General features: G+C 45.0%; 1 protein-coding gene across 1 annotated transcript in view; it reads right to left on the bottom strand.

Moving 5' to 3' along the window:
* Positions 1–4,774: 4,774 nt before the first annotated feature.
* Positions 4,775–11,655, bottom strand: part of agmo (alkylglycerol monooxygenase) — a 41,411-nt gene continuing 34,530 nt past the window's right edge. The window contains exon 13 of the mRNA XM_049026999.1: positions 4,775–5,379. Coding sequence (XP_048882956.1) covers positions 5,299–5,379 — 81 coding nt within the window. The 3' untranslated portion in view covers positions 4,775–5,298. The remainder of the gene's footprint in view (positions 5,380–11,655) is intronic.

The following is an 11,655-nucleotide window of genomic DNA, read 5'->3' as shown; positions in this document are numbered from 1 at the left end:
GCTGCTCTATTGTACCGAAGGGCCGCCCCGATGAATGACAGAAACCGTCATTACGGGAACACAACAAGCTTGCAGTTATATAACATGCTTCAAGGAAAGAACTGCTCCCACACGCCATTTATAGACCTCGTAGTGTCGGTGGCAGTTGCTCCACGCTGGAAAACTGGTGACAGGAGCGTTGAGGTTTCAAAACTCACGATGGCAACAACTGCCATGCTCTGTCAATCACTGGTCCCGCCTACTGCGGGGGAAAAAGGAGCCATTTTCTTTCATCACTGAAATTTTTTTATTTTATTTTTTTTTGTTGCTGCAAGGCGTAAGCATTTTCCAGGCCAGGAGACCATACCCTTGTCAGGAACTTCAAGCACATGATGAACAGAATATAATGGATTCATTTCTCCAGTGGGAGCATTTTTCATGCAGGGGACCTGGTTGTGTGGATGTGCTGCCGTGGTGTAATTGCCTGGCCTGTGCAATAATGGCGCTATTTATAGAACACTAATGTGTGGATGTCTGACAGAAAAAAGAGGAAAGAAAAAAAAGACTCAGGCCGCTGTGCTTGATAGTTACGCATCTTTCAGTGGCAGTGTGACGTTCTCAATACGGTAAGCACTACAAGGCGTATGAGACAGATGATTTCAAGAGTAGTGTGTGACTCAGTGAGTTAAGGCTCAGTCTGCGTGTTTCCTGCAAGTGGAAAACCTCTGTGTCAAGCACAGGCTTTGGCAGAATTATCACATCTCTGTCGGGTTCTTAATCCCCCAGAATCCTTCAGGGGCACTTGTTATGTGGCCTGACTCTGGGCTCAGATGCCAACCTTTCCTCTCAGCTGTAGATCGGCGTGCTCGTGTCTCAAACGACTGCAGGGCGGAATATGTAAACGTAAGGGTACCGACACTAAATTATTGGAGGTGTCCATATTTTTTCCAGCAGGGCAGATAGGTTAAAGATTTATGTTCGATTGGTCTCCTCAACAGCAAGCAAATAAGCAAACAATGATACAAACCATAAGACTGACATGGAGACAAATCAGGCTGTGAGTTAGGATGTGTGCAGTGAATGAGAAATAGATAAGCTGCAATCTATGGTTTGGATGTTTATTTGTTTTGTGTTTCGCTATCTGTTCCTGTTCTTCGATAGACAGTGTGTCATAATGTATTTTTGTTTTAATTTTTTATTTTTTTGTTAATTTTTGTTATGTTCTCTACCCCAGGAGAGTATAATTTCCAGCAGAACTCTATGCCAAGAAAAAGCCGCTTTGAACAAATTGGACCTTGGGGTCAAGCAGTACACGACATGCATGGAATTTCTGGATCAGTGGACAAGTTATATATACATTCTCCACTTCTTTAAAATCTGCAGCCAAGAAAGCTACGGCTCCATGGTTTGTTTATGTCCCAGTGGAGGGTGCAGACATGTTACGTTTGTTCTGATTGTCTGTCATTCAGGACTTAAGCATCCCTGGCTCGTGCCAGAACTGGTGCTGGAGTCCGTCGGATATGTCGCTGCCCTGCGTTTCCCTATTGGCCCAGGTCACATAAAATATGAGACACTGTGATGTTTCTACCAAAGCACAGCATCCACTATGCCAAGTGAAAGAAAAATAAAGCCAGCAGAGTCACGAGTCCTAAATGCACCATATTCGAGAACCGGAAAGTACCATTTGTGGGGCAGTTTGTGAACATCTGCTCTACGTAAACCAAAAATGAAAGGAAAAAGACATTAAAGTATTAGTACGTAATATCGGTATCATTTGATTTCAGGATCATAGTCAATATGAACTTCTAAAGCATTCATTTACGTTATTGTGATGTTACATTTTGATCTTGTGGTTAGTGGAACCGCAGTTAGCGATTTACAGCTAGATTTGTAAAACTTAGAAATGTACAGTAAGCAATCTTTATGCAGACAAAGCAACCGTGAATATATATAAAGTGCATATGCCTAAAATATTTAAAAGGGGAATAGATGTGAAATGAAGTAATACTGAAGAAAGAGGGTTTCTGGTCCAAATCACTGGTTCTGTACTATGTTTGTGGCTCAGTGGGCTGCTATCAGTCCTCCTGATAGAAAAAACTGTCAGATTAAATCAGCGGGGCATGGCTGAGCCATTATTACCAGACAGAATAAGACCGGTACAAATAGAGAGATCAGTCTACAAGACCATGATATGAATAATCATCTATAACTCGTAATACCACACGGCACAGACACACGCCGAGAATGTCTGGGTTTTGCATTATGCTTTTTTATTATTTAAAATCTTTTTTTTTCTTCAAGAACAAAATGTTCTGCTGGGGATTATACAGCTTTTATCAAAGGAGCCCTGGAAGAAATTAAAATGGCGTGTCAGGATTTTCTCTAACCTGAATTATGAGTTCTGTTTATTAGCAAAATTGTCTGGTTATATCAGCAGCACAAAGCTATAATTTTCTTTAAAATGCATATGTAATTTATCATTTTTTAGCAGTGCTTATTATTATTCATTTGACTAAATGAGTAATTGACTAAGACAATGTTCGCAGAAAATGTGTATTTAAAGGGAAACTATATAATACTGTTGATTCTTTTGCAATCTGTTGAGAAAATCTGGCTTCGCGTTTTATGGCAAAGACAGAACTGGGTGTTATTACTGCCTGGGTCAGAGGTCAGAAAGGGAAGTGGGATATTTGAGAGAAACAAAGTATTAAAGCAGACCTCATCGCTGCGAGAGGCGCTGGAATTGAATAACCGGCTAGAGTTCAGAGGAGTAGGTCTATACTTAGCTGTGATCACGACCACATCCGTTTCAGCAATTTTTGTACATTTCATGGTTAGTTGCGTATTATCAATGACATCAGTATACCTATTGCTTGGAACCATTCTCATTTTATACAATTTTTTTAAATATAATGACTGTGAAGCCTTGATAATCAAATAAGCACTTAACACACAACTATTCCCTTTAGGGCTAATGGTGTCCCCAATACTAGGTAATAAGTTAGAAATATTTTATTTGCTCATCCCTTTAACATAACGAAGTAAACACAGGCTTACCAGAACAAAAAATATAGGGTCAATGTGTATTTGTAACTTTTTCCCTCAAAGTTATAGTCTTATAGTATATAACTATGCCTGAAAAAAATCACCATAATATAATTTCAGAGCTTAGTGCAACTGCAAACGAGGAGGAGGTACATAAATTGCAAATGATTTCTGCAAAGAAGTCTAGTGCTAGGCCAGTTGGGGTAGATATACCCCGCGCACCTTGTAACCCAGATAGCACACATGCGTTGAATTGACATCGATTCCATATCAGACAAAAGGGTTGAAACAACGTTGATATTCAGTGTTTCGCTTCATATCAACATTGAATTAAGGGTTTTGCCCCCATCGATTTTTCAATATCGAAAATCTGGCCGAAAATCAATTCGGTTTCGACGCTGATAATTGAACACCAACCATAATTCAATGCGTTTAACTGTAATTCAATGGTCAAATAATAACGTGGTGCTATGGGAAGGGAGCAGGGCAGTAGATCAGCGAGGGATTAGCCTGCAACACAAGGCGCAGGGAAGAACAGCCAGCCTCCTGAAGGTAAGAGACGCGAGCGCAGCGCCTTAAATGAAAAGTAACGACAGGCGCCCTTCACTTTCGCGCTACATACGAGAAGCAGGAATGACACCGAGGTGGGGGTCCCAGCACCTTCTGCCCCCAGCCTGTTTTGTTCCTACATCCAGCCCAGGAACCACGCTGACAGCGAGTCGGACGTCCTGCGTTTCTTCACTGAAGTGCTTCAAATTATAGCAACTCAGCTGCCAAAGACATATCATCGCAAGAATAAAGAATGAACGGCATAACAAAGAAAACATGTTGCGGTATATATATATATATATATATATATATATATATATATATATATATATATATATATATATATATATATATATATATATATATATATATATATATATGAAAAAATGCATCAGGTGATAATAGGAATAAGCTGATATAGTCTGACAACCTCTGCTGAATGGAGGAGCAGATGACTGACTACGCAGGGTCTGGCTGGCTGAGATCCATGGTGTAATGTAACTGTTCCGAGATTTACGCAAAGGATTTATTTTGGGTTTTTTTTGTCTTTTTTCAAAAGACGTTTCATCAGCACTTAGGGGAGAAAATGAAATGAAAGCAGGCCTTTCTTTGAATACACTGTTATGATAAACGAAAATGACAACAATACTAATTAAGAGCCGCAAACAAAATTAATTAACAAACTGAAGTCCGTCACGTTCGCAAGGAAATCTTAATACCTCCGAAAACCTTGGTGTAACCTGAAGCAAAATGAAAAAAATTGCATAATTCAGAGAGAAGAACTGAAATGTAGCTTGCAGAGGTTGTACTTTTCATGTCAGATTAATCCAGTGGTTCTCAAACTCTGTCCTTAGGACCCACTGCCCTGCTTGTTTTCCAGCTATCCCTGCCGTACGCACTGCTGATTACCTGGATCAGGTGTGTTCAGTCAATCAGAAGCTGAAAGACAGCTGGGACTTGTGTGTGGGGCAGGGATAGCAGGAAAACAAGCAGGGCAGTGGGTCCCAAGGATCGAGTTTGAGAACCACTGGATTAAGAGATCCAAAGTTTGCATTCAACGTTGACATACTGCTTGCAGAGTTAAATGGCGCCATCTGGTGCTGTAAAGATTCATCATATTTAACTTTCTCCTTTGATGCTGGAAACTGCGAGAAGAGAACTGAAAAATTATTATTATATTATAAAATGTAATAAAATCGGATATCATTTTTCCCTTTATTTGATCTGTATAATTGTGAATAAATGAGCAGCTACCCAATCATACAGGATTATTCTGTACAGTCATGTTATACACTTTGTTCCATGCATGTATGAACCATTACATATTATTTAAAGGAAAAATAATGCATTTTCAAGACGGACTTCTGAAATTACACAATGATGGGTGCATTAAATAGTGACAGTGCCGTACAAAGTTGTAATTCAAATTTTCCTACAGGTGTACCATGTATTGAGTTAAAGGGAATGTATTTTAAATTTCTCTTTAAGATCGACTTCACAAGTGGCTTTTAGATGTCAGTGACATTGACGGGGCTACAGAGAACAATTCATGAAATACCAGTGAATGATAAAGCGCGGAAATGGTAGCCGATTCACACAACATTTTCCTGACAATCTGAACCCAAAGACTTCGTTGAATTAGGCGAACATGAGGATGAGTGTTTATCGTAAACGCCTCCGATGACATTCAGGGAGGCCCTGTGGCGGTTTATCACGTCGATTTGCTCAGGGCTGTTTTTTCTTGCCATCTGCCAGCGTTCTCAGCGACCGGAGGCCCCAGTAGAGCATCGAGAGAGTGATGAAGACCTAAGCAAACAAAGGCACGCTGTTAGTATGTGGGTCTGACTCCTCGGCCAGCAAAAACATCAAAAACAAAATGTGAACGGCTAGAAAAGCAAACACCACTGTGAAGCAAATGGCTGGAAAGTAGAGGCACCTCAGGCAGTGTGCTCAAGGTTTTGAAGGGCTTTGTCATTTGTATATATTCACTAAATTTGAGTGAATAGCTAAACCATAAGAAAAGAAAACAAGAGACGTCTCCCAGAGAGATACAAGAAATATAAAAATGTACTTTGGTCAGAAAGAGGCAAATCACTTTCCCATGATGCATCAGTGTAAGGTCGCGGGGTCACTGGTATCCGAATGCCAAGGGAATAGGCTGGGAGGTTCCGCCAAAAACCGCTCTGGCGATTCCACTCCCCCTCTGTGTTCTAGGCCATAAACTGCATCCTACCCCGCAGTGCGTGCCAAAGCCGTCCCTGTCCATCATAACCGTGGCCTGATGGGAAAAAATGAGCGTTTCCTCTGGAAAGCACAGCTGTTTTCCTCAGAGAGCGAGAGCGGCGAGGTCTGGAATGCCTGCGCTCTTCCGCGCCTCGCATACCTGTCCTAGCAACAGGTTCCCTACTGGGGCGAGGGGGGGCAGTGTGAGCTTGGGACCAGAGCCCACAGCTTATTATTAATCATTTTTATGTGGGACTTTCTTACGGGAGTCTCCAAATGAAGGCTTGACTCACGCAAAAGTAAGAATATCCTGTTAAACCAGTCCCCCCCCCCCCCCCCCAAACTCCAAAAAAAATAACCACACATAGAGTTAGGCTTGTAAATGAACACTGATGTGGATTCATTTACACGTGGATCATCCACAGTGCTTTTCACTTGTACTTACGTGGGATTTCACTCTATCAGAAAATTATCTGAACGGTGAAACCGCAATTTGTACAAGAATTCTCTAGAAGTCATTTCCGCCAATACCTATCATAGAGACACGGGGGATGCATTAAGCCGCTGGTTATTATCTAAATGCGTTTTTTTTTTTTGGTTTTTTTTTGCTACTTGTTTGCGCTATTTTAAGCTCAAGGAAAGAAATTCCACTGGAGATGCTGAAGATTTCTAAATGACCAGCGTGAAATTGCGATTTCACCCAGTGCTCTTCTGCAGAACCCTGAGCGTGAAACGCAGAACCAGCACGAGCAGATTAACATTTTCTTTCCGAGTGAATGGCAGAGCCGTAAAGGCAGAAACCCCCTTTTTTTTTACAGACACACGGGAACAGCTGTTTACCAGACGCCCCCCCCTGACCCCCCCGCACCTCACACTGCATGTATTCCCTTAACACTCCCGCCCATTACCTCCCTGAACTCTGAAATCAGGAGTCCGAGCATAGCAGCACTCATCACGTTATGCAAAATGCCACGACTGGCAGGAGGCTCTTCTGCACGCTGTCCTCGTCCTGCTCTTCGGCAGAGCGGGTCGCATTACACGGGCCTCGGCACCATTCCGTGCTACAGGAAACGGAGATGGCAAAATATCGAGAGCTCTTTAGCCTCGGGCAGAAACACATAATGTACTATAACATAAAAACATGAATGAATAAAATGCAATAATATAAAAAAAATCCTTTTAGTTTAGGGGGTAAAAAACAAATTCACCGACATCCTTGTCAAGAGTCAGCCGCACGAGAGGAGGGAACTGAAATCCGGAGATGTCGGGGGCAGGAGCGGATTTAACGCGGCTCCAAGGGAAGGCGCTCGGGGCCCGAAATGAAAACAGGCCCGTTCTGGCGATGTCAGCCGAGTGATGTATGACCTGTAGTGGGATGTTTCCGAAACCCCCACCGTCCATATGGCGGCCCACACGTTACGCAGCACACAGGCACGAGGGGAGACGCTCGCTCAACATCTGCGGCCCAGCACCAGGCCGGCCTGCGCCGGGCTCCCTGCACTGGGCTCCCTGCACTGGGCTCCCTCCACTGGGCTCCCTCCACTGGGCTCCCTGCACTGGGCTCCCTCCACTGGGCTCCCTCCACTGGGCTCCCTCCACTGGGCTCCCTGCACTGGGCTCCCTCCACTGGGCTCCCTCCACTGGGCTCCCTGCACTGGGCTCCCTCCACTGGGCTCCCTCCACTGGGCTCCCTGCACTGGGCTCCCTCCACTGGGCTCCCACCACTGGGCTCCCTCCACTGGGCTCCCTCCACTGGGCTCCCTCCACTGGGCTCCCTGCACTGGGCTCCCTCCACTGGGCTCCCTCCACTGGGCTCCCTCCACTGGGCTCCCTGCACTGGGCTCCCTCCACTGGGCTCCCTGCACTGGGCTCCCTCCACTGGGCTCCCTGCACTGGGCTCCCTGCACTGGGCTCCCTCCACTGGGCTCCCTGCACTGGGCTCCCTCCACTGGGCTCCCTGCACTGGGCTCCCTCCACTGGGCTCCCTCCACTGGGCTCCCTGCACTGGGCTCCCTCCACTGGGCTCCCTCCACTGGGCTCCCTGCACTGGGCTCCCTCCACTGGGCTCCCTCCACTGGGCTCCCACCACTGGGCTCCCTGCACTGGGCTCCCTCCACTGGGCTCCCACCCCAGTTCCGTTACAAGCTTCAGGCTGGGCCTCACGGCCCCGATCTTTTATGGGTGCCGACTCCCACACAGATTTCCACGATGGGGCTTATGGCAGCAGTCTCATGCACATTTGTTTTTTATTTACTTGCTTATCTTACTTCCCTGGGACTTGTATGGTATTTGTGATCCATTTAATCTTTTAGCTAATTAAACACTGTACAGAACTCCTGAAAATATTTGTAACTGAAGGCCCCCGAAAACTAAACTTGTGCACAGACACAGTATTTTTTGTAACAAAGTTTCCACAATAGTAATGCAGTTTTAGTTCCTTAGTTTTGAAATCCATTGGCTCAGAAGCAGAATGTCTCCCGGTTCAGGGCTCACAGTATGAGTAGTGCAGTGAAGCGCAGTGTTTGTGATTCCAGTGACCATCCTATGAGTAGTGGGATGTTTCCCCATCCAGTGCTCACCACAAGAAATGGAATATTTTCCTCTTCCAGTGACCATATCATGAATAGTGGTATGTTTCTGACTGTAGTGGTCAAATCCATTACAGTAGGGTTAGAAAGGATGAATTCAAATAGAGAATGTGCGTTACAACCAAGATTCCAATTGTACTTAATTTGAGGTAGCAGTATTGTTCACTGCACTGTTATTATTGCACTGTTCAGGTTTTTTATATGTAACAGCACGGACCTTGGATCAAACCTGCACCAGTTACATGAATTATATATGAATTCTTTTAAGATTTCATACAATTTAGCACAGAGCAGAAAAACTGCTGTACACAGACAACGGGCCACTATACAAAAACTTAACTCATAATGAACTGAAATTACTGGCTTAAATTAAAAATTGACCAAGGTTGGACCCCTGATTTTCCATCAGCAGCTGTACAAAGCCGACTACGCACCTCCCACATGGCTGCGGGTATGAATTCACCCCCATTACCAACCTTCCTGGATGACAGAGAGCTGATTCTCTGGCCACTCCCAGCAGCTGCCTGCAGGGGGGCAAGTTCCTGGGGTGAAACAGCTGGGTCACAGCTCACCTTAACAGCATGGCTCCTCGGGTGGGGTGGGGGGGGGGGGGCGCTCTGGGGACCTCGGCTTGGAAAGTTGGCGGTGACGACGGGACCACATCCAGAGTGCGAGGACGAGCGGATAAATCACGCGGAGGACATGTGTCTCGCCCGGATCGGGCCCCCGCGCTTTGATGGTGCCATCGGGGAAGCCTAAGCCATGGACCTCTGTCTCCCAGGACTTTCTGTAAATCAGTTCAATGGGATTCCAGAGAGAACGACGAAGATTGATGGGTCTCTGGGGACCGGTAAGCGACCTGTCTCCCCCCCCCCATCCCTTCTGGGTCCTTAGCAACCCAAAGCCTCTACCTCTACCCCCCCTTTCATTTTCCCTACCCCCCAGCCTCTCCAAGGTTGCACCATTCCAGCAGGTACCAAGGAACATAAAGCACATTCCTCTGCTACTGCCTAAAGAGGCAAGAGGTCCTGAAGAAGCCGATAACAGTGTGACAGGGGTGGGACAGGGCTGATGTTATATTGTAAAGGGTAACAAGGTACAGTACTGCAGTGCCGATAATAGGCTGATGTCATATTGTAAAGGGTAACAAGGTACAGTACTGCAGTGCCGATAATAGGCTGATGTCATATTGTAAAGGGTAACAAGGTACAGTACTGCAGTGCCGATAATAGGCTGATGTCATATTGTAAAGGGTAACAAGGTACAGTACTGCAGTGCTGATAATAGGCTGATGTTCAGCTGTTAAAGGCTGGTACATACTTCACCGCACAAGCACAATACTCGCATATCCAGTATGCAAGGAATCCGCTATGTGTATACAGAAACGTTTTACATTTTAAAAATGCGGAGAGCCAGCTCACAGGGTTGCCTTTAGTCATCTGGCTGGGGTGAGATTTTCAAGTCGGGACACTCACACACACACATTTACATGCATCTGTCTCCCGGCCGGTCTACCCCCTACTGTCCCCATATCAGCACTGGCCTTGGCCAAGGCTGCTGCTGGAACTAACAACTCCCCCAGAAGAACGTTGTATATGTAAGGTCGGGCGATGGCCTGCTTTTCGCTGGTACTTGTGACTAGTGACATGGTATATTGCAACAGCAATAAAGGGTTTGAATCAAATCAAATCAAATCAAAATGTAACAGTTTTATTACTTTGTAAGTAGTCTGTAGGGTTTTCAAACTACCCTAACACTCCTCAAAAGCATTCATGTTGGTATTTGAAATAGATGATAGCAAAACGGTCACGTGTAGTGTGTCCAGAGCTGTGCGTACACTGCTGTGCGTACACCGCTGTGCGTACATTGCTGTGCGTACACCGCTGTGTGTACACAAACTCGGAGTGCAGCAGGCGTTCGTCCGCAGAGGCACGCAATGACATCAAACGCGTCATAAACATCTGGGCAGACACGTCCGCTAGTACACACACGCGGAGAAGTATGAACCAGCCTTAAGGGTAACGAGGTACAGTACTGCAGTGCTGATAGCAGTGTAATGGGATGAGGCTGATGTCAGACTGTTAAGGGTAATGAGGTACAGTACTGCAGTGCTGATAACAGTGTAATGGGATGAGGCTGATGTCCGACTGTTAAGGGTAATGAGGTACAGTACTGCAGTGCTGATAACAGTGTAATGGGATGAGGCTGATGTCCGACTGTTAAGGGTAATGAGGTACAGTACTGCAGTGCTGATAACAGTGTAATGGGATGAGACTGATGTCCGACTGTTAAGGGTAATGAGGTACAGTACTGCAGTGCTGATAACAGTGTAATGGGATGAGGCTGATGTCCGACTGTTAAGGGTAATGGGGTACAGTACTGCAGTGCTGATAACAGTGTAATGGGATGAGGCTTATGTCCGACTGTTAAGGGTAATGAGGTACAGTACTGCAGTGCTGATAACAGTGTAATGGGATGAGACTGATGTCCGACTGTTAAGGGTAATGAGGTACAGTACTACAGTGCTGATAACAGTGTAATGGGATGGGGGTGATGTTCGACTGTTAAGGGTAATGAGGTACAGTACTACAGTGTTGATAACAGTGTAATGGGATGAGGCTGATGTCCGACTGTTAAGGGTAATGAGGTGCAGTACTACAGTGTTGATAACAGTGTAATGGGATGAGGCTGATGTCCGACTTTTAAGGGTAATGAGGTACAGTACTGCAGTGCTGATAACAGTGTAATGGGATGAGGCTGATGTCCGACTGTTAAGGGTAATGAGGTGCAGTACTACAGTGTTGATAACAGTGTAATGGGATGAGGCTGATGTCCGACTGTTAAGGGTAATGAGGTACAGTACTGCAGTGCTGATAACAGTGTAATGGGATGAGGCTGATGTCCGACTGTTAAGGGTAATGAGGTACAGTACTGCAGTGCTGATAACAGTGTAATGGGATGAGGCTGATGTCCGACTGTTAAGGGTAATGAGGTACAGTACTGCAGTGCTGATAACAGTGTAATGGGATGGGGATGATGTTCGACTGTTAAGGGTAATAAGGTACAGTACAGATTCAGATTACTTTGTTTATCCCCAAGGGGAAATTTTTGTGTTGCAATAGCCATTTACATAAATGACATGAAAACATAGATATGAGATATGCATAAGTGTAGACATAACACCAAATTACAAAATGCAAAAATATATAGGTGCAAATGTTGAATGTACAAATATGCAAAAATAACTTCCATGTGCAAAATAAATGTAAAT

The sequence above is a fragment of the Brienomyrus brachyistius genome, chromosome 9 (genome assembly GCF_023856365.1).
Source record: "Brienomyrus brachyistius isolate T26 chromosome 9, BBRACH_0.4, whole genome shotgun sequence".
In the NCBI taxonomy this organism is placed as follows: Eukaryota; Metazoa; Chordata; class Actinopteri; order Osteoglossiformes; family Mormyridae; genus Brienomyrus; species Brienomyrus brachyistius.
This window is presented reverse-complemented; position numbering and strand designations above follow the sequence as displayed.